Source organism: Centruroides sculpturatus, unplaced genomic scaffold, assembly GCF_000671375.1.
Source record: "Centruroides sculpturatus isolate CEXI.00-Female unplaced genomic scaffold, Cexi_2.0 scaffold397, whole genome shotgun sequence".
Classification (NCBI taxonomy): Eukaryota; Metazoa; Arthropoda; class Arachnida; order Scorpiones; family Buthidae; genus Centruroides; species Centruroides sculpturatus.
The window spans coordinates 226,461-251,383 of record NW_019384579.1 but is presented as its reverse complement, the minus strand read 5'-3'; the positions used below and the strand labels follow the sequence as shown (position 1 = coordinate 251,383).

The 24,923-nt window shown below is 32.0% G+C and overlaps 2 protein-coding genes across 3 annotated transcripts in view; one reads left to right on the top strand and one right to left on the bottom strand.

Annotated features, from left to right (window-relative positions):
• Positions 1–22,947, bottom strand: part of LOC111624410 (RUN and FYVE domain-containing protein 2-like) — a 30,877-nt gene extending 7,930 nt beyond the window's left edge. The window contains exon 1 of the mRNA XM_023367237.1: positions 22,628–22,947. Within this exon, the coding sequence (XP_023223005.1) occupies positions 22,628–22,847 (220 nt within the window). The 5' untranslated portion in view covers positions 22,848–22,947. The remainder of the gene's footprint in view (positions 1–22,627) is intronic.
• A 301-nt stretch (positions 22,948–23,248) lies between these two features.
• Positions 23,249–24,923, top strand: part of LOC111624411 (protein lin-7 homolog C) — a 16,397-nt gene continuing 14,722 nt past the window's right edge. The window contains exon 1 of one of the 2 annotated variants that reach the window (XM_023367241.1): positions 23,249–23,331. In XM_023367241.1, coding sequence (XP_023223009.1) covers positions 23,295–23,331 — 37 coding nt within the window. In that variant the 5' untranslated portion in view covers positions 23,249–23,294. The remainder of the gene's footprint in view (positions 23,332–24,923) is intronic. The other variant, XM_023367240.1, reaches the window with a different exon arrangement.

Here is a 24,923-nt window from a genome sequence, read left to right as displayed (position 1 = left end):
CGAGAATCTCTTAAATTTTGCAGGCAGGTTTGTGTATTAAGACATTCTGGTGGCATTACCTGGCGTACAAAGGGTCACAATCATTACAAATTGCTCTTGGGATTTTCAAAAATACAGATATGCATTTAATCTAAAGTAATGTTAATTCGACATTTTTATAATTTTATTTATTAGAAAAAAGATTATTTCAACTTTAAAAAGTTTTCTAATAAATATTTCAACAAAATGATTATTTCTGAAATACTGTATTTCAAACCGATTAATTTTTTTTACGTAACACATGACGGAATACGTCACACGCGTTGTTAAAAATATATTCCAACAATACGTAACGAATTGTTAGAAATGTATTGTTGGCTTTTTCTATTGTAAGTGGCTATTGTTAAGCGCAAATTTGTTCCAAGGTTTCACGTTTTTTCTTCCTTTTTCTTAGATTTCCCGGAAATTTGATGATTTAAGAATACTTCAGGAATAAATGGAAGGTAGAAAAGGCTCTCCGTGTCCGTTTCTTGAAGACACGATCGAACAAAAAGGCCGACGGGAGTTGAAGTTTGTGTCCCGATTATTTAAGGCTACTTTGGGTGAAAACAGAAGATGCGGCTGGGAAATGTTTTCATGGTGTGAGTTAGGAAGAATGAAACTCGGCAAGTGATTCGAATCACTTGTGGAATTTCATTCTTTCCAACTCTTGGTGGAACTCCGAAGCAGCCAGCTCCACGTGGTGAGTTCTGTGTTGTCGTTCGTCTGGAAATGACGAAGGGCAAGCGAAGAGCTTCCTCTTCCTTTCAAGTGAATAATAAGGAATGAAAACATGCCAATAAAAGCAGAAATTACAAAAGGAGAAGTAAGAGTCTAACTTTGATATAAATCGCTTTAAAACATTTGTTTCAATCTTGATGGTGAAATTCAATTGACCCTAGTTAGGTTTATGACAATACATTATTCTATTAATTTGGGGTTTCCCGACGGAGTCGGTATTGACCCTTTAGAGATCTATGAAAGTTTGCGGAAATGGCTATAATGTTTAAAATTTTACACATTTTTCTTGCTCTTAAATAAATGTAGGAAGATGTCTTATATAATTTTTAAAAGAGGTTATGGCATATCTAAATATAAAATTACATGTGCTGACTGACTGGGTGATTCATCATCGCCCAGAGCAAACCGCTGAACCTAAATATGGTACACAGGGTACGTCATGAAAATGTACACTAAGAAGGGATTTTTTCGAAATTCCCCCGAGGGGGGAAGAGGGAGAGGATTAAGGCTTAACCCGAAGAACGGCTTCTACTGTATTATTTTAGATGCGATTTTTTGTTTTTATAGTAACAACTAATGATTGAGAATCTTAGTGAAGTACCGAGGGATGATTATTTCTATCAAATTGCAAATTCTGCGCGGGTGAAGCCGCGGGTAACAGCTATTATATTATATATAATAATATAGCCTATATATAATACATAATATTGAAGGGGTGGACGGAAAAAAACTTTTTTAAAAGGGAAAAGATTGGTAACCCGTGTATTGATTTGTTTAACCTTTCATTTATATTAGTTTGTAGCAACCGGAATCAATCTTCCATTTTACTTTCCCTGCCTCTTGTGTATATAACACGGTAAAGTATTAGAATCGTATCAACTTTGACCCTTCGACATTTTTGCCAATTTCGACGTTTTCAACCCAAAAAAAGCCAAAAGAAATTCCTACAATGAGTTGTAATTTAATAATTTTCCCGTGTATTATTTTAAAAATAACAATAAATTTGTGCCTGGTGCCATCTTTTGACATTTTGTTATTAAAAAAAGTTTTGATATTATTATTATTATTATTATTATTATTATTATAAGATGGCAAAAACCTTAATTTCGAGGTTAGTGATTGATTTTATTTAAAAAAAATCGTAAAATGCTAATAACAAGTAATCTTCGTTAAATCCGATCTCAATGAAGATATGACGGGTGATGTCCCACTATTTCCCCAACTTCTCGATCTTTAACTACCAATTCCCCTCATAATCAAGTTACCGTGAGGAATTTCGTGTCTTCATCTTTAACCCATCCTGAAATATTAAATGAAATTACCCCAACATACGCGCTGGCATGCCACATGCATCTACAGAATTTTTTCCCGTTAATAGCATTTTCAAATTTTCTTTTCCTTTTTAAAACTCATCCCTACTCTCAAAATTAAGGTTGTTGCCATTACGGAAGTATAAAATAAATTTTAAACAGCTAGGAACAAAGGATTACTGTTTAGCAGTGTTTTCCAACCTATTTGCTCATGTGACACTTATAACGTATGGAAGCATTCAAAACACACTTCGCTGGAGAAATCAAAGGCTTACGTACAGTATATTAAGAAATGATATACATTTGCAATAATACAATTTTAACGACTATATAAATGTTTATTTAAGAACAATATTCTATTTATACTTGTACAATGCTTATGCTATTTATACAACACCTGTAGCATTAGATTTTAAAATTGCACGACACCCTTTTAAGCGATACTGTGGCTTAAAAACATTGCTGTATACAAAATTAAATGTTTGTATTTAAGATTTACAAGAAAATTGAAAAAAAAAATTATTTTTAGAATTTTCTCGTTAAATTACGATGTAATTATAGTCCTGGCTATTTACTACTGGTTTTATTAATAGTAATTAAATATTATACTTATATGTATGATGGAAACACCATGTATTGTATATAATCAATTTTGAGGGTAGGGATGAGTTTTATAAAAAAAATTGTAAATGCTAATAACGAATAAAATCGTCATTAAGTCCGACCCTACTGGAGATACGCACGACCCCCCTTATCTCCCCACCCCGTCGACCTTTAACCGCCAAAATTTAATAGCATACACTAACCTGCCTGCAAAATTTCAGAAATTTTCGATAAAAAAGGACAGGAATGATTTAGCTTCAAAGAGAATGGAGAAAATCGTGCCCACCCACACACTAATATCCATAAATTACCCCCGAAGTTTTTTTACATTTCTGAACGTTTTAAGGTGTCCTGAGTCCAAAAATACAGAAATCTTGGGGATCATTTTTTGACCGATCGCCATACTGTCCATCAGTTTTATTCTTATATATACAAGTATATATAATTCGAAGGATAAAACTTTCACTGAATACGAAGTCACACTAAAGGATAGCTTTTTTTGCCTATGAAATTAATCTTAATTAAGAGGATTTTTAAAAATAAAACGTTCACTAAAGAGCTAGCGTTGTTACTAATTTAACTGAAATTATTATACAGTATTATATTTTTTTTAAACGTAGAGATGTCGTTTGTTTTAAATCGTGTTTCACTGTTAAAATTCTTTAATTTTAACGTAATATAAATGACATTTACTTTACGTAATTTATGGACAGCTCCTGAAGTTGATAGGAGAGCTGATAAAAATAAAGGTTACATACTGGATTATAAAAAAGAAACCTGTCTCAGATAACAAATGAATACACGGTGCTATATTATATATACAGTAAACTATTTTTCGACATAATCACCTTATTGATTCACATATTTATATGATCCTAAGACCGGATTTCCCATTCCAAGTTGATAAAAAAATCATGTCCCTGCTGTTGCAACCATATTTTTGTAGCTGCTTTCAAGTTGTCTTCACAACCGAATTGGGTGACAGATGAATGTTCTTTGAGTAATGGAAACAGGTAAAAATCACTGGAGGTAGGTGGGATGTCTCCACAGTTCTCACTTGAATTTTTAGAGCAATTGCTGTGTGAGAAAAGCAATAGGAGACCTATCAACATGCAAGAGAATGACTCCTTCACTCAACAAGCCTGGGCATTTTCCACAGATGGCTTCACACAATTTTCTAAGGGTGTCACAATACTAATCAACAGTGATTGTGTGTCCTGGCTCCAAGAAATGAATGAGGATAACAACCAATGAATCCCAGAAAATGGTAATCATAACTTCCCAGAGATTGTGTCACACTGAACTTTTTTGCCTGCTGATAAATAGAAGTTGTAGTTTATAACATTGTAGTTCAAGGCTTAAAGATAGTGGTACAAGCACACTCCCATACACAGTTAAGCAGTTAAAAATACATTGAAAAAGAAGCCTGATGGAGTTGGCCACAATGCTTTGCAAATGTGTGATATTCCATCAGTACAGTAACTAGCAGCAACAATTTACACTCTTGTGCATTGCCAATTTAGATATTTTTTGGCTTGATCTGACCAATAAGTTTTTCATCTAAGGATAACTTGAAATTTGGTTACTTATAGATGTTTGGATTACCAAGAAGTTAAGTTGATAAGATTCCAAATTGAATCTGGATGGGTTGGAAAAACTCTAGATTGGTTGGCTGATTTATTTATGTGACAATGTGACACATGGATGATCTGTCAAAGGGATGCCTTCCAGGAGATCTTTTATGGTAAACTGGTCCCTATTTAGGTGTTACTAACATGAAGGAAACCCAGAAAACTCCATGTGGTCAGTCTGTTTATAAGGCACAAACCCATGACCAACTAGTGGAAAAAACCTAGGAATTTTTTGGGGCTGTCTACCCAGATATGTTGGGCCACATCCCTCACCACCAAGCCACCTATTAAGGTACATCATGCATTTTTTGTTAATTATTTTTGGCATTTGTTCACTATAAAAGTTACTGATTGAAATATTTGTTACAAATATGTAAAGCAATCTAAGTTTTCAAAAGGTGCCTGCATTATGAAAACTTAAGATAGACAAACATTAAAGCAAAGAAAATTAAACTATTCTCAAAAGGATTTCCCTTGTATCTGTTAAAAAGTAATACACTCAGTAAAGAATCTATTGTTGCAATTCAAGGTTTCTGATAAAGACATCTGCCTCTGAAGAACGAATGGCTTAAACTTCATTTAGGGTAAGTTCATATAACAGCCAAGTTAAACAAATTACTTCTGAAATTGTTATAAATTACTATCTAGTTCCAATCACTGCACATTTTCTATGTTAGTAACATGAAACTAATGAAATTTGCAACAGTTAAGGCTTGTTCACACTATATATTAGTTCAGCAAAGCCTTTGCCATAGCAACAAGTGTTGTCAGATAGCAAATTCAAGTGCCTTAATAGTATGCCAGTCTATTTTTGCTGTGCTGAAAGAGTATTGCATCCAGCAGCAATTAGGATAACAATGTCTGGAGAACATCACTAATTCAACAACCAACAAGTCCTGTGTGCTGGATATACACAATCAATCCAGTAACAAATCTACACTTCATTGTGAAGAACTTTTGAAAACAAGTAAAGTAGTGAAGAATGTTGATAACATTTAAAGATACAGTAGAGTCCCGCTAGTCCAAACGTCTGCCTAATCTGAACATGTTTCAGTCGGCAGAGAGAAAATTTTCTCTAACAAGAGGTCCACTTAGGGGTATTTCCCTTTCTCTTTCCTGATTGAATCACATGAATAAGGCTTCAATCAAACTTGTCAAATGTTGAGGGCCTTGCTGTTTGTTGATTTTCAACTAATTTTTCTGAAGTAGAGGCACAAAATTACTCAATCTTTGTGTGGTTTATTCCAGTTGGTTATTGCGGCCTTGCCCACTCCAAACTCTAATGCCAATTTTATTGCACTTTCATCCTTGTCCAGCTTTTCCAAAATTTTGTGGCCATTATAGCAGACTAAACTGAACTAAAATAATGAAAAGTGAAGAGTACATTCAACATTCACAATTAAATGTGCTAACTCATGCAGTAGCATCAGTCAACTGATTGGAATCCTGGACTGTGTATTAAAAACATTTCTTACAGTTAAAATAATTTTAAGGTAAACAATGAAGGCAGGCTGCCATTTCAAAATTACAAAACTTGTTTTTGTTAACTGTTTGTGCTATCTATTGAGTACAAGTCAGATGAAATAAAGGGTAGAGGACTTCATTGATGGTGTTGGATCTATATAAATTAGACCAGTTTTACTGCTTGCTTCTGCATTATTTCAATTATTCGGCTAATCCAAACAGGGCTCGGTCCCAATTAGTTTGGACTAGCAGGACTCTACTGCAATTTTCTATTATAGAGGCATTCATTAAGAAACCATAAAATAAACAACATTTTGAAAAATAAAAACAAATGAAAATCAATGGTAAATACTTTAAATTGAATTTTTCATTTTCTTCTGTGTTTCTTTATTGGCTATATTATTCACATTGCCAAACAGCTTATAACTAACTAGTAGCTCGAGACGCCCCCTAGTGGGCGTTCTTTACAAATTTCCATGAGGCACGGTTCCTTTGACTTTTTTGTTCCTATCAATATGCTGTACAGCTCCGTTAAAGTCCGAATGGTAAGATTTACCCTCCAAATGAAGAGGTGGTGACCCCCAAACCGTAGACCCCTGTACTAACAATAAAGTCAAAGGAACCATACCCCTACTCGCGACCCTTCGAGAGATATAAGCCCCTGAAATAATAAATTCCTATTACAAATATACTGAATTATTTATATTGTTATATTGACCAAATAATAATTTATTGGCCAAATGAATAATAAAAATTTATATTGTTAATTTAAATAAGAATTAAAATTGTTAATTTTAATGTTTGAAATATGACACACGTTAGGGGTGCCTCTAGTGTCCGTTATCAAACGGTTACAAGACAGACACCCGTTGAATGGGTTATATATATAGATGTGTGCTGTAAATATTTCACTGTCCGGGAACATGCTGTGCTATTTAACTAGAACAACACGTTCCTAGACAAAAATAGTCTTTATAATCCATCCAACAAAAATTTGAGCTTTTCAGTCATTTTTGATGATTGGTTAATTACATTTGTAGACAGAAGTCACAAAATGCAAGAATTTAAGCTTGCAGTAAAATCACAAACACATTTTTAGCTAATATTTTGAATAATAAACTCGATAAGATTGATTATTACATATGTGCATTAATCAATCAAAACTATATACAGTGGGTGATCGGTTAACGAACAAATTGGATAACGAACACTTTCGCGAAAGATTTTTATGATCGGACAACAAACACATGTTCGGATAACGAACACTTGACTGAACAAACACAAAAAGAAGAGTCTTCAGGCAACAATTCAAAACTTTTCGGAGCGCGGGAGACGTCGACATCGACGTTCTACCCAGTATATACTGATAGGATAGTATTCTCCTGAACTTTGAAACTCTCCCTTGTAATTCCAGCTTTTTATATTTCTGACAGAAACAATTCTTTTACATTTTCTTATGAAAATGCGGATTTATGCCGATATCTGCTATTAAAGATCTTTTAAAGAAGTGGGAGGACATTGTTCTGACAGAACAACGGTCTTAAAATGGCATCCAAACCAGGTTGAGGTTAATAGGCCTAGGGTTTTCTACAATTACAATGCTATTAATTACTTCTGAAAAATCATAAAGAAGACAGAAAAGCAATCGACATTGGACAGATTCTTTAATTAATTAATTAACCCCCACAAACGGAAAAAACATGACTAATAAAAATGCAAGACCGTGTATATATGTATTTTTATTATTACATATAAATAAACGTAATAAGAAAGTATAGTCTATATTTTTTATTTTTTGGAGGTCTCCAGAATGAATTAATCAAATTTCCATAGAAACCTATGGTAAATTGATAATCGGATAACGAACAAAGTCTTGGAACGGATTATGTTCGTTAACCGATCACCCACTGTATTAATAATCACTGTATTTTTATTCGGCTTCATCGATTTGGCTACTCTTTATCAAAAATTTTAGTCCCAAGAAGGACTTTAAAAGCATTGTCAAACTTAGGGCATTTCAGGAATATTCACAACTTCAAGTTTAATTAACTTCACTATTGCTGTTTGTGTTTACAGATACATTAATAATGAATGGCTCAACACACTATTAAATGACTGAACAGATATATTTTGGAATCTAACGTTGGAATCTTAGTACATGTTCCACTGCATTTGTGAGATTCTAAGATGGTGTTTCCTTCTGACCCAATGTAATGTTCCCATTTGGCATTTTTTTGTCACCAGTGTGAGGTCCAGGCTATGCATAATTGACCCCAGTGTGGCCTTTTTAGCCTTCTTATTGCCAAATATAAGTGATTATACTCAGAAATTTCTGACATCAACTAGATTTAAGTAGTTGTTCTGCAGTTTACAATATAGAAAGTTTAGAAAAAATGTATATTATTGGAGATGGATCATGTGAATTTGGAATAAATGTGCTAGATGAAATGTGAATTAACAAAGCTTGGAATGAAGCTATACAAAGAACTATTGCAAAATTTAAAAAAATAAATAAGTTTTACTCATCAATTTGTTGACCAATACCTACTAATTAGTCATGCATCTGTTAGAGGAAAAAGTCATATTTGAATTCATACCAAACATTATTATATACAAAAAGTATGTTAATGACCTACAGTAGAGTCCTGCTAGTCCAAACTAATTGGGACTGAGCCCCATTCAGATTAGCCAAATAATTTAAATAATGCAGAAGGTAGCAGTAAAACCAGTTTATATACATCCAACACCATCAATGACTTTTGTTTGTTTTTGTGTGTAAGTACAGTATAGATCTGCTGTTTTAATAGGCCATGTCAAATACTGATTTATTAATTTTGTACAGTATTAATATAGTACTACAATAAAACAATTTTTTTTTGTTGTGAAATTCTAAATCTGTTTGTACCATTAATACTATTTAAATTATTATTAAATTCAACTGGAAAATACAAAAAACTCATATTTTGCAAGCTAAAAAATATTTCCTCTCCACTGACTGAAACTTGTTCTGATTAGCAGTGTTTGGACTAGTGGGACTCTACTGTATAGGGTTTGTCCAATAAATATTAGGACTGAATGATGATGGCTTTTTTCCTGCCAATGGGAAGGGGTGGAAGATGGCTTCTATGAATGGGATCAGTGGTGGGGGATGTCACGTAAGCTACAAGACCCGGTCCAGTTGTCTCTGAGCCTTTGGAGTGCCTGAAGTGAAAGTGTTTAGTGCTCACATTGAGAGTCAAGCTGCAATGAACCATTGAGCAGTGTTTTTCCATCAAATTTTGCATTAAATTGAACAAATCCACTACTGAGACTTTGGATATGATCCATGAGGCTTACCATGTCCAAAACATGTGTTTTTGAGTGACAAAATATTTGAAGATGGCTGAGCAGACGTTAAAGATGAACAATGCGCTGGAGGTCCAACAGCGACCCGAACCAATGAAAATGTGATCAAAGTGCAAGAACTTTTGAGGATTTAGGGTCTGCCACGTCCGAAAGGAGATTGCCGATACCTGGATGCTCCATCAGAACAATGCGCCCAGTCGTATGTTGCTAATTGTGAGAGAGGCACTGGCCAAACACAACATGTCAATGCTGCCCCAACCATCCTACAGTCCAGATGTGGCTCCCCCAACTTCTTTATGTTCCCTCGTATCAAAGGACATCATTTCGGGATGATTGAGGCAGTCCAAGCGGCTTTGATGGGGTGCCTGAACAGTCTTGCAGGCTTCAGTCTTCCAGGAGGCATATGAAAACTGGAAAAAAACGTGGGCAAGGGTGTATTGTTAAAAGAGCATCATATTTTGAAGATTATTAGCTCACTGTACATAGCAATTCAATAAATTTCTTTTTTTATGACTTCAGTCCTGATACTTATTGGACAAACCCTGCATTCATTCTTTAGAGAACTGAGCTAGATGTAGATGCCTTTTTACAATACATGAACAGTAACTTATCTGATCTAATTTAAGCGTTAGTCCATACAAGTAACACCAGTGCACACTTCTTAAACACTAACATTCGTTTCAGCAGGGGCCGCATAGAAACCATCTGTTACAAACCTGGCTATGTACCATTATTTATTCCAGCAAATGCGGCTGATCATTTTATAAAGTTGCCATCTTCCATGCCCTTACTAGACACTTTACACTCCATACAAACTGGGAGGACACTATGAAGGAGCCAAAACATCTGGAGGTTATAGCTATAAAGCATGGGTATAGAAGAGACCTGATCTGTAATTTAGCTTGCACCTACTTCAACCAACATACTAATCAACAACTTCAACAATGAAGGAGATTCTAATAACAGTCAAACATATAACCCTAACTCTAGATGCACAGTGATACGGTATGACCATAGTTTACATACCTAATACAAAGAAGGACTTGCTTGTAGGCTAATCTGATATCTGCTGACATCGCAGATATCAGATTAGCCTACAAGCGAGTCCCCATGATTTATAAATTACTACACAATGGAAAGGACAATGCTAACATACACAGGGCCCCAGATATGTACAGTGTTCTTGTGAGGGACAACAGGTTTGATAGAGATATGGTGTACATTGGGTCCACTAATCATTTGATACACAGAAGAATACAAGAACATTGTTATAATATTGAAATAAAAAATATTTCACAGCCCTGTCAATTTATGCCACTGAGACCGGCATGCAAGCAGACCTCCAGAATGCGACATCAAAAAATCTTTTCAAACTGACCATGTGAGGGCTCTAGGAGGCTTAGAAATATACAAGGCAGGCCTGTCTGGCAATTTTATTAACTTTAAAGATGGAAAAAGCATCTCGTATGTATGGCAATCCCTTTATGAAAAAACCAGGTAATACCAACATAAATTGATTAGTATTATTTTTTTTAATAATTTTTAAAAATACCACCAATTATATATATCTTTATGTTTGATTTACATTGTTATATTCGTTCTATTTATTTAAAAATGTTTGAAAAATTCTGCACATTCCAATTTGGAATATCATTGTTGACCCGATGCAGATCTTGTCTAAGATTGAAAACATTTGCCAAAGTTTTTACATTAAAATTTTTGTTGTTGGATGTTAAAGGTTTTATTGAATGTGTTCATCAAGGAAAAACTAATATCACAATAATAGTTTTAATTAGCTTCAAGAATTATCTTCTGAAATCTCTTTGTATTTGAATCAAAGTCATTCCTTTCTTCAAACAAAAAAAAAAAAAAAAAAATCACTTTCAGTACCAGCAAAGGCTCTTCTTAAATAACTAAATAATAGACTATGGTTTTATTGCATTCCATGGACTTCAACCCATTCACACACTTCTGAAATTTAAACCATTGAAATATAAGTGCACTCTGGTTTTAAGACAAATTTTTAGGGTAAAAACGGCATCATGTATGGAAACATATGGTATATTGCTTTCACTTGGAAAAACACAAAGTCATGTGGGTTTTGATATGATTACCTACACCTTTTTGTAAATTTCACACCTTTCCAAATTTTTTTATATTTTAAGTAGATATTATACTTAAAACCATTGTTCAAACAATGCCAAAAGGAAGCTATTTAACAAATATCTAGAAAGAACAAGTTTTGACCTTTAAAAATTTGGATTGACTGAAGCAGAAATTGTTAGGAAACATAACCATTCCAAAACTGTAATAACAATTTTTTGCTAAATCCAGACAGCTATGGAATAAAGAAGCAAACTAGAAAACTAATGTCCTGGAAAAAATTATGTGCAAAACATCAAAAAAGTAGTCATCAGCCATTCTAAATGAAATGCAATAAAACTGCACAAGCAGAATTATATGAAATGCTTTGGCTTTGAATTCAAACTTAATATGATGCCAGATGGACTCCTGCTTGTGCTTCTTCAATATTTTGCAGTAGCTTAAACCTTCCTATTGCAGAATCTGGTAAACCAGTAGCCCGGGACACGCCCCTAGTGGGCGTAAATCATTACAAATTTCCATGAGGCACGGTTCCTTTGACGTTTTTGTTCCTATCAATATGCTCTACAGTTCCGTTAAAGTCCCAATGATAAGATTTACCCTCCAAATGAAGGGCTGGCGACCCCCCAAGCTGTAGCCCTGTGTGAACAATAAAGTCAAAGGAACCATACTCCTATGCGCGACCCTTTGTGAGATATAAGCCCCTGAAAATTCGCCTACGTCATTTCCGGTCACATGACACCGTAGTCAAAAGGGAGCCTACCATGTGAAAAAAATTAACGTGCGCTCACACACACTCGGGGTTTCTGACCTGCTCATTCGCAGGGTAAATTGTGGCAAACAGGCGGTCATGTGACCAGTAGAATAATTTTCAGAGGGCTATATCTCGGGAAAGGTCACACGTAGGGGTATGGTTCATTAGACATTTATTGTTCACACAGAGGGGGTCACAACCCCTTTATTCGGAGGGTAAATCTTACCATCCCAATTGTGTCATACAGATCTATATTTCTACGTATTAAACATTCTATAAATAGTTTAATTTGTTTATTTACCTTCGCTTGTAAACCTCAATTTTAAATGTATCTGCCATTTTTTCAACAAATTTCCCATGAGTCAATCCCATGAGCACGACGTTCACTGAGTCATGGGATGTTGTAAATGTGTGGCAAGGTTAATCAAGGCATATAATAATTATTTATACCATTCCGTGGTATAAATAATAAATTCCTATTACAAATAAAAATAATTTATTGTTAATTTAAAATCTTCGCTAGGGCGCCTCTAGTGCCTGTTTTTGGCATATCGTTACACAGATGGACGGATACCCATTCAATGGGTTATATATATAGATAGTAAACATGATACATTTAGATCTAAGGACTTTCCAGGGGCTACTCATAAGCTGATTTTGCCTGATCATTGCTTTCCACAACAAACATCAATTTTTTTGGACAAGTTATCATCCAAATTTTTCTTCTACCGTTGTGATTATGGATGATAGTAATGATAAGCATTTCTACAAATACTGTCATTTCCTCCACTTTTTTCAGACTACTCTTCTTATATAATGTTTACACTTGTGAATGAACTACCTCAGAATACATTCTGTTAAACAGAATCGAAATCTCACTACTTCTACAAATATATGATAGGTGGAATGTGATAACTAGAGAATGGATTCTGTAGTCAAAAAAACAAAAAAGATGTAGTAGTAAAAATTTCAAAAAATAGAAAAATTAGCAAATTCAAAATACAGTAAATCTTAATATAATGCATATTATATTTCATAATATAATTTTTCATATTTGTGTCTGACAGTTTTCAATAAATTTATTACTTTATCCACATAACAATTTTGGAATTTTGGCACTCCATCATCTTGGTGCCCTGGGCTCATACTCCCTGTTTCCCTTTCCACAACCCTGCTTGTACCTGCCAGTCATAGGAGAGGCACTGACCAGAAACAGAAAAACAATCCTTGCACTTGCCAACATGGAGAAGTAATTCAAGAACAAGCAATTGCCTTCAATTGCTTTGTTCTCGTGTTTTGTTCGTTTTTCACACCCAATTTATTTTTTCTTCCTAAAGTACATAAGGAGGGAAAAATAAACATCAGAACTCAATTGCATTAGGGAACAGTGACATTGTTTTTGATAAACAATAGAGTCAAAGTGACAGTCACAGACCCTTATTTTTTACATTTAAATGGACCCTCATTACATTTTTTGATTTCTCATCACAATTAATGGAAAAGGCAAAGTTTCGTCAAAAATCAGCCCATCAAATTTTGAGAATGAACTCAATTGTATAAGCCCAGAGATGTGCTAGCAACCTTCGGATATTGCCTAAAAGTCACATGATTTGTGTGATATCATCATGTTATACATGCTTTGGTATAACCTTGTATCTCAACAAAGTCATGGACCCTCATTTTTAAAAATGTTTTTTGGATTTCTCATCATAGTAAATGGAAAATGGCAGTTTTATCAAAATTATCAATCAAATTTTGGGATTAAATGACATTTGTTATTATACTTTATTTAATTAATGTTGCTACTTTATGTTTAAGTTACTATGACATACATCTCTGCATTGTTTTTACTAAATCTATTACATTTTTCAGTTAATATTGCTATATTGTAACTGAAAATAATTTTTCAATGTCAATTATTGTCAGGAGGTGTATATTTAAATGCAATAATAATGTTTGAATCTATATCTAACCTTACATCTCCACATACAAAACTGCATAGCAGTGTAATACAGTACTATCTTTTAATATCAGCCCCTGAACTAATCTAAATTTTAATATCAATAATTGAAGTTTAAACTATGATGTAAATATATAATTATTATAAATTTACAGCATAGTTTTCTTAAAGCCAGATCACTGTTACAAGCATTATGATGTAAGAGGTCTTGAACATTTTAATTAACAATTAATTAATGGTGATATTAATTAATATATTATTAATTTTGCAGTAAAATGCAATTATCTATCAAAACAGAAAAGTATCCATTTATTTTAAAGTTTCTTCTAGTGTTTAAAATTCCCTATATCTAGGGAAATATCTACAGCTTATCTTCTCAATGCAGAGTTGCTTAGTTCAATTAGCACCATTTCACAAACTGTGGTTTTAATCCTTTTTGTTGCAAGAGAATATATGAAATATGAAAGTTTATAAGTTTATTACAGAAAAATTCAACAAATTATGTCCAAATTGTAAAAAATTGCTATAAAGTAGGGGAAAAACAATAGTACCACAATACAATTTATTCAAAAGGGCTCTTATCATATTTGGTAAAAATATGTTATCAAAAAAGTGTTATCTCTAAACAGAAAATAGTAGTAATTGCTACCAAATTCAATTTCTGATGACAACACTCATTTGTAAGGTCGCTTTTCTTATTAGTAGGAAAACTTCTGACCATGCTGTTTATAGGAATCTCTTGAAAAAAATCAAAAATTGAGAAACTTTCTGAATATCTTCCCCAATCCTCTCATTAGCTATATGTGAGTCATTCCCACTTTGGTCTACAGCTACATTTTATCAATTCTCATTTCTAAATGGTGATTCTGGGAATCACAGTTCCACACATTTAACTAATCACTTCATTTGAACACTCATGTTTTCAAGAAGCCATAAAATAAAAGAAAAGTTCATATTTTCAGAATGTTCATCATTCCATTATCATGCCACTTTAGTTTAACAAAATGTTCAAATGGCAATGTTTTAAAATCAATTACAAGCTATCACTATAACCTTATAAATTCCAGCAACATATTAAAATTAAGTAAAAATAAATTTAAAAACTCACGCCAATATTTGTATAACTTATGGATACAAATTCACTGAGTTCAGCGTTAATAAAGTTCTTTTAGTATTACCACAAGCACTTTCGATGGACCGCCTGTTTGAATTTAAATATTTTGTTCCTTTGGAACATCCTGCACGTTGTCTTGCTAAAATTTGTTCTTTTCACCTGAAGACAACGATTATAGACTCCTCGAAAGTGCTTGTGGTAATACTAAAGGAACTTTATTAACGCTGAACTCAGTGAATTTGTATCCATAAGTTATATTAAAATTAACACAAAACTGCCAACATTTTTGTATTAATTTTAATATATTGCTGAAATTTAAAAAGTTATAGTGATATAAACTGGATTAAAATCACAAACTGTTTCATTGTGTTAAATCAGTTATTCTGTTCAAGAATATCTTGTTCACTGAAGATGAGCAAACTATAGTAATTGCTACATTTGGCTATTTTTAATTAAAAACAATTATAATTTAATAAATGCATTTGGGTGCCAAGAAATTTGCATTAATTTAGTTCTCTTATATCCTAAAATCTTATAATCTAGGACCAAGGTTAATCAAGGCATATAATAATTATTTATAATTTGTAAAAAAAAAAAAAATAGCAAAATATATTTCTATATATTATAACCCATATTTCAGTAGTTAGTTTTATTTATAATACTGTAATAATAATTAATATTTATAATTTTTTCCTATGATTGTTTTATAATACTCTCTGTAAGAAATCTCTGATTGATATGGTAATTGATCCAGTAATATTTAATAACAACAAACGTTTATTTATTGTGACATTGTCACAATGCCGGGCTGCAATTTTTAATCATATTTTTTAAATTTATTCTCACCATCTGAAATTAGTGTCCTGACCTTGTATATCACACTTTTCCTGCTTGCAATAGTGTCATCTATCTAACTTCTTTCAGAGGAAACTTTTTTATTGAAATCAAATGACTTCTGGTACAAACCAGAAATTCATATGTAGTTAATCAGGACCTCCTGCCCCTAAACTTTCCATATCTTGGTCTTAACTTTCATCTATCTAACTCTGAGATTGTTGTTTGTCTGTCTGTCTGTCCCTCCTTAAGCTCTCAAAATTAAGGGACAGACAGACAAATGACAGTGGGAATTTACAGATCTATAATTTTTTCAAATTGTAGGCCAACTAGTGTTGTCAGTCCAAAAAAGGTTGGAAACTGCTGATCTAAGACAAATAGGATTAAAAAAGTCGCTTCTTATAATTTCTTTAAATCAATAGTGATATATTAAAAATAAATAAAATTAATACAACAATTTATTTTATGTTATGTTTTTTAAATATATTTTTGGAGTTATCATTTACCACTGCATATGTTGTGTGGAAAATGACAAATCAAAAATGATTTGTTAGTCTTCCTTGAATGTGTTAATTTTGAAAATAGTAGTAGTAAATATTTCTGAAAAATAGTATTTGTTACTTTAAATCTATTTGAGTAACAAATACTATTCACTACTCTGGAACAAAAGTGATTTTAGATATATTAAAGAAGTTATCAGAATATCAAATTAAAACACAGTATCTTATGATGAAGATACTGTGTTTTCCTATATTTTGCTAATTCAATCTTTCAGTTTTTATATCCAGAATACTTGCAGTTTATACATATTAGTGATGGGTTGTTATGTAACTGTTATTTCAAAAAACGACAAATTATTTAAAAATAAAAACAACAACTAATACAAAAGTGCATCACTTGTGCATTACTGTATAATCATGGGCGTAACCAGGAAGGGGCATGGGTTGGCACGGCCCCCCAGTTAACCTGGTTCCCCTCCCCAGAAAATTACAGCCAAAAAAGTGTTGAGCCGATTTGCAAAAAGAAATAAAAAGCTGAAGCTAATTTAATTAGGTGTAGCGTACCCACTGAAAGTCAAGACCAGGCACAGCCAACATACAGCCCAATTAATGAATTTATGCGGCCTGCGATTAATCTTTGAATATTGGACTTCAAATAATTGCTCAAATGGATCAGCGATAATCCCTTATACCCTCACAATGTGAAGTGATGGTAAAGTTGAGAAATTCTGACTCTAAGAAAAAAATAAATAAAAAGGTCAACGGCTTTGTGTGCCCAATGTGAAAAGTGTATCTGTAATCTCTATGTACAGTTTAGTCTGTATGGGGTGATGCCACAACAGAATCTCTCATCACCTGAAAATCTTGCTAGGGCCACCTCTGGTTCGGCCACCTGAAAAAAGTTCTCTTTCTAATTTGGCCCCGGGGAAAAAACTGTTGGCCACCCCTGGTCTAGATATAGATTAAAGACAGTGAACTATATCAAAGAATGGTAAAAAAAAAAAAAATTGATTGGTTAATTTTTGTTTAAGGCATTGCTAGAGTTTGATATTAATGTTACGAGAACATATGATTAAAGGAAGTTTCATATTATATGTGTGTTAAGTTATTGTCAATTCCTATGGAAATTTTTTTTAATGAACAATAATTTGAAATAATTCAATTTTGTGTCAGGCTGGCCTCTACTAGGCCCCCCATAACAAAACTCTGGCTATGCCAATGTGTATAAGTATAGTCAAAAGCAAATTGTAAAAGAAAAAGACTTGATAAAACATTAGGCATGATTATAAAAAGGGCATCTTAGTTTCCACAGGGTGAAAAAATCAAAAATAAAAGGAAAGCTAGACTATAGGCAGATATAACCATCAATCCATCAAAAACTTTGATATCAGTGCACAGCACTGGTAAAAATAACTTAATAACTTTTGCATGCTATTTTAAAATAACCTGTTACTATTTTGCCTATCACTATTACACACGTTATAAGTTATTCACTTGTTTATTTTTATTGGACTGCAATTTGAAAATCTGTAGAACTATAAATTCCCACTGTCATCCGCCCATCTTTCCTTAATCTCGAGAATGGAGTTAGCTAGATGAAAGTAGAGACCAGATATGGTAACCTTTGGAGCAAGAGGTCCCGATTACATGAACTTCTAATGCAAACCAGAAGTCATGTTATTTCAATTCAAAACTTTTTCTCTGAAAGCAGTTAATAGATGAATGGCACGACTTTATTGTTAAAGGAAAAGTATTATGTAGAGGGGCAAGCCACTACTAATTTGAGGCAGAGAACATATTTTAAATTAAATAAATTAAAAACACGATTAAAAATTGTAGCCCGGCATTACAATGAGGTCACATTAAATAATTGCTCATATTTATTCCGGTAAATAACATTTTGTTGCTAACTATAGTATCATAAATAGAAACACAACAGTTAAAACTAATAATTATGTACAGTAATTATTCTTATGCAAAATTTATTGTAAGAGATTTAATTTTTATATACAGCAAGTCTTCGCTTAACGTTATCAATAGGTTATTGGAAATTGTGATGTTAAGAGAAATGACAAACAAAACCAATTTTACCATAAGCTAAATGATATAAACAAGAGTTAAGTTCCTATCGGATTATATTTGCAACCTCCAGCATTTAATTCCCACCTCATAGAATCAATTTTACTGTTCATAAAGAAAATTCAACAACAATAATTTTAAAATGATTACAAGTGTACCTTATAGATTTTCTTGATGTCATAAAGAAATGACATTAAGTCAGGACTTATTTGTAAACAATAAAAGAGCAGCAAGTTAAAATATCTGGATTATTTCTTAAGTATAAATTAAATTACAGTAATTCATATTTTGTAAAATTTATTTTTNTATACAATATAACTGTTAAACGAAGTTGTTTAAAATTAACTTACACAAATATATTAATATGTTTATATTAATAAATAATATTTATATGTCAAATTGTTTAAAGAAACTGTATATACACATGTTTTTGAAGCAATTTATTATAGAAAGAAATTGAGAATAATTATGAACTATATGAAAAAGTATACATGGCTTTTGAGTTTTTGATTCAATAAGTATAAAACCAATTTTTCTTTTTGGAATGTGGCCAAATATTTTTGTTAGTTAAAACATATGAATGTAATTGTTGATACTATCAGGAAAAAAAGGTGGAATATTTGTATAATTTTAGCTTTTCCAGAGTACATATCTCAGTAGGAAAAATAATAATAATACTATAAAGTGAAATCTATACCATAAAATGTTACAATCCAGCAGGAACTTTTGGAAAGTGAAGTTCATTCTCCAAAAGTTCCTGTTAGAATATAATGTTTTGTGATTTAGGTTATATTTATCTAGTTAAAAGAATGCTAGTTTACAAAATCAAAGGATGACAAATCAAATCTATTGCATTTTGGAGATAAGAATTTCTGAAGTTTTCAGAAAAATATGAATTAAATCAAATTTTTAATTCTAGTAATTTAAAGAATGTGATTCTTATAATCTTTTAGATTTGTGTTAAATGTACTGTCATTCTTTTCATTTTTTAGGTAGAACATTCCAGATAAACTGATATTTCATAGCTTTAATAAGGACAGAGCTCTTTGAATGGTAGCTTTTTTGCAAAACAGCTAAAAATGCACTGCTATGATCCTTCAAACATTTAAAAATTTAGATGAATCTTGTAAATTTATAATAATAAATAAATCCATTTTTCAATTACCAGTTTTATTCAAATAACGTGCTCAAACAGTAACCATATCTCACTCTTAACTTTAGATCACAATGCATAAATCATTAAATGTACAGTACAGGAACACAAAGCTTCATAAATTTTATGACTTGATTTTATTAATTAGTTTCATGTCAGAATACTGACTGACAATAATGTAAGAAATATATGATAAAATATACTAGTTTTGAAACAATTTCAGACACTGGATTATTATTATAAAATTTATTTGCAGCAATTAACACATTAATTTGCATGATGATCCTTGCAGTATGTGTGGTTGCACTGGCTGCAATATGTAGTACTAAAATAGTTCATTTTTTTAATGGTAGATGTGACAAATTATTATTTTGTTTTCAGGTGTTGTATTCTCTCTGCAAATAAGATTTTTTTGTAAAACATTTTATATGAAGAAGTGCAATTGTATCTGCAAGGTGTGCGATTCTAGCCTCTTCTTTATCCATTGTTTGTTTAGCTCTTCACTTAGATGGATAAAGAAATAATTTCCTTCATGTGTCTAACAGGCAACTGAATAAATTGATTATTATTTCTGCTTGGGATGTGACAAGATGACCAATTAGCTAGTTGTACAGAGTACTGTGCACCAACTATCGTTAGTACTGTCAATATGTTAAGCAAATTCATCATATAAAGACAAAATTCACATACATGAAATAGAAACATGACTATCCTTACTTTAGGCACCACACATTGTCGATTTGATGAAGCATTGTGACTATGACAATTTCCATTACTCTACAAATAAAAACAATTCCAGAAATATGCACTTGTTATGAATCCTGACAAGCACAGGAAGGTACTAAAAACAATAGCAAAATAGTGCAAAACAACAAGGAAAAAAATAAGAATTGACAAACTCATGTCATAAAAATGACAATGCTTTGTGATCCAGGGTTAAAGCTTGAAATAAGAATCTCCTTCAAACAGTAGACATGACTACTATTCAAGAATTTCTGAAAACTTAGGAAACAGCAAATACTATAAACTATGGTAGATAGGTGCCATATTTATTTAACAAAAAAACTTTAAAAAGAAAATGAAATATGTATAACGTATAATATACACTAGAACAGTAGACACAATTATTTTCTTATTACTGGTATATAGAAAGTATCAGAACATTTGTTATAAAGAAAAATACCAGTTACTATTTAAAGTATAATTTGCTTTAAAAATCAAACTTCCATAAATAAATATTTAAATACTTTATTAATAATAGATATGAAATACATACAAAGGAAATAACCATTCTCAGAATAGTAAGCGCAGAGAAAATATGCAGTTTAGAATAGTATCCATGGCTATTATTTGACTAAAACAAGTAATAACTGATTATGTTATTCTGAAATCATCATTTTTGGTACAAACTAACTTGAAACAAAAATTATGAAAATGCACAAAAACTGAAAACACATCTATATATATAATCGAGACAGGTTGATGATAATAATCAGCACAGAGCCCAAACGGTTGAAAGTTGAAATTTGGTACACAGTTAGGGTACATCACAAGAACACATACTAAGAAGGGATTTTTCGAAATTCCCCCTGGGGGAGAGGGACAGGATTAAGGCTTCGACAATAAAAGTGTTAATACCTAAATGCTAATTCCAGCACTGAATGAACAAAAAAATTTTTTAATGCTCCAATGTTTTCGGCCGTCTTTTAGAGGCCCCAATTTTAAATGATAGAACTGTTTTTTTTGTGTGTTTCATCCTGAGGAGGGCCTCTAAAAGACAGCCGAAAACGTTTGAGCATTAAAAGTTTTTTGTTCATTCAGTGCTGGAATTAGTATTTAGGTGTTAATTGTTGTGTTTAATTTTTGTGGTATCATAAAATCCTTTACTTAGGGATAGACTACATACTTGATTTTTCCATCACCATCCATCTATCCCTATCATTAGAAAAAGTCTTTGTAATGATGAAAATAGAAAAACAAGTAATTTTAGGAAATAGTGTATTAAATTATAATTACACAATTCCTAAAAAATTTTTTTAAACCTGAAGACCGAAAGTAGGTCGAAAATGTTTGTTTTCTATTAAATATTTAGTACTGGACTGTTAAGGTTTTTTGAGTGTTAATTTAAAAAAAATTAATTACCTTTATATATATTTATACATTTTTTGCTTAGATCCTGAGCAACAGTGGTAAGTTATAGTTTTATGGGTCCCAGGCAAATTTGAATTAGAGGACCCCACATACAGTGTCAAGTTCAGACATTTTTTTGGGGAATCTGCATTCATTTTTTTAGCATGACCTCTAAGTTCTGCGCTGCACCAGAACCACACTGGTAGAATCCCCAGATAAGGCACAAACTTAAGTTTTGCTATTTTTACTACAGCAACAGGTTTATAAAAGATACTGGGCAAAAAGGACAATTGTCCTTTTTGCCCACAAGATAACCCACCACTGCCGAGCAAGTTGTACGAGACAATGTCGAGCTTTAAAAATTTTTTAAACAAAAAACGGTTTGAGATATTTATCAAACAAAAATTTTGTACTTTTTTTGGGTTAAATCATTAAAAAAAAAAAACCATTTAAAAGAAATACCAAATCAATTAAATGTCTAATTAACTTAAATCTGTAATTAGTCAATTAAATTATGCAGATTTAAGTAATTATAACTGTATAACAGAAAACAAAACAATACATTTATTATCATTATTTTTTGTTTCGTTCGGTATTGTTCTTTGTATATTACCCTAGTTTTTAAATTATCAAAACACGAGACGGCAAGAACAATACTACTTTGTGACATAATTGATAATACAACCAATGATGCAACACGTAACAAAAAATAAACGTTTGAAAATTAAAGTTTATGCTAATTTGCATATTGACACATCCAATTAAAATTAACAATTCAACTGTCATTTGTCATAGACATCGATGCTAATAAATTATTAAATTCTTTTATGATATTATTATTACGCTTTAATGCAACGAAGACAGAGTAGGAAATTTAAATGAACTTACTTTGTTTACTTTTTCTGATTTGCGAGAAAGTTGTTTTCGAGATGAACAACGTCGGCCATTTTTCTTCGTTCGACTTAAGACTTTTCTCTTTGACGCCGTCGTCGTTATCCAGATCCGAAAAGCTATTTTCCGTATGAAAAGAAGTCGTCGAGCTAATTCTACTTAAACCGTTCTCCTCTCTTTCGCTTAAGTTTTGTCCGTCGACCGTGCGCGTCGCCATATTGTTTATTAAACATGTCGGGATTGGTATAAATATTAAAAATTTTATAAAGTTCGATCGTTATCATTTTTTTAAACGCCCGAATCGACTTGAATATTAATTTATTTCGTTTCGCGCTTATACATTGAAATAAAATTATTAATTAAAAAAAATAATTAAACACGTGTTTCGATTTTAGTTTTAAAATCGTCTATTTCTGGTGACGTAAATAATAAATATCGCACGTAAAAATCTCGTACGTATCGGCTTTAAAAATTATGATTATTAAACAGAATGATAATAATTTATGCATTTTATTTATTTATTAAACAAAAATTATTTTTTGGAATAAGTATTAACGATGAAACGTTTTTTTAAAACGATAAATTTATTTAATTTTATTCGATGCGTGATTTTTTAACCGATAGATGGAGCTGAAATATTTTGAAGAATTTTAAATAATTCAAGATGGCATCCGTAGCTGAGCCATTAACACTCCAAAAAGGTAGGATTTTTGTGGTATAATTAATTAATTTTAGTGCCTAATTAGCTATTATTTGTCTTGGCGAATATCTGAATTATATATTAAGAGTTATAATTAGTGCATGTTGCTATAGTTCGCGAGTTAAATAACGTGTGAAATTTAAGGGTGGAGATGATCATTCGGGCCAATCAAAATAACTTTCACTGAATTCAATCCTGAAATTTTTAAGTCATAAAAAATGATTTTTATACAATTTTATGTAACAAAATATGAATTTAGTAAGGTTTTTGTCAATCAAATTAAATGTATACATTATTTTTTATAATTAAAAAATAACATCATTATATAAGTAAGATTTTAGATTTTACAATGTGATAAAACCACTTAAACAATGTAATTGTTGATGATGATAAATGTAATCACTTTGATACTTAATTAAAAGATATATTTACTTATATATATATACATATAATATTATATAATAATCTCCTCTTTTTTTGGGCTACAAGAAGACCTTTATGATAGGTCCATCATGAGTTTGCCAGATGGAAAGAGGGACAAGATCCATTTTACATATGACAGATTATCTTATTGAAATTTCTAAAGATTTTTTTAACCTAGACTAGAACCTGATTCTCTGCAAAAGGCAGGCTGATGAGTTAACTTTCTTATCAATCCATTTGGCTGTATATAATCCAAATAAAACCTTGGGAAATAATTTCAAAAGATCTGGTAGAATCAGAGATAAAGAAAAGACTAGTAGAATAGACTGAAACGAGAAAATCCAATCCACTTAGAGAGGACATCATCATCCTCATCAAATATAATCAATATAGTTAAATTATACTGGATTTATATATTTAAAAAAATGTTTGTTAGAGGTTGTCCGTAAATTACGTCTGTATTTTTCTTGAATTTTTAGTTTCCCCTCTCTGTCTGAGTTTCCGTAACCCTTCCCCTCTTCGGACATCTGATAACTCAATCCCTCTTAAAATTTTTATCGCTTTATGAATGATAGATACCATAAATAGAAATGAAACATATGTGAGATCCGAAAGGCCCTGGGTCTAATTTGTGAATTTTTATTAAATATGGTTAAATATCGACACGAAATATTACTTCGTTTTTGTGAAAAAAATATTGTTTTAGACGTGGGAAAAACCAGATAACAAATGTTATTTCCTTTCATCGAAGAGAACATCCTCTGTTTTTTCATATCTGGTTAAAAATCTCGCTCAGATGGGAAATGGTTACCCCTCATTCATCCCCCTTTCGTCCGTTCTCACGAAGGAGTTACTGGACGATGATTGGACGAAAATTTTGAGATATAAAGGAAATTAGTCAGAATTCGGGGAGTTCTTCGACTGATCCGAAGCATACAAACTCCACATACGTTTCCCTCCTGATGGCCAACGCCCTAAACGGAGTCCGATAGACTAAGTCCCGAGTCTACACTTAGAAGAAGTGATATTTTCATATTTTTGTGCACGAATTGATCTCCCGTATGAAAGTAATATGAACCCTATCTACCAGGTGTCCTCTACCTACAGAAACGAAGACGACGACAACTAACAGGTCGTATGTTTAGAATCATTTTGTGAGCTCTCTCTCTC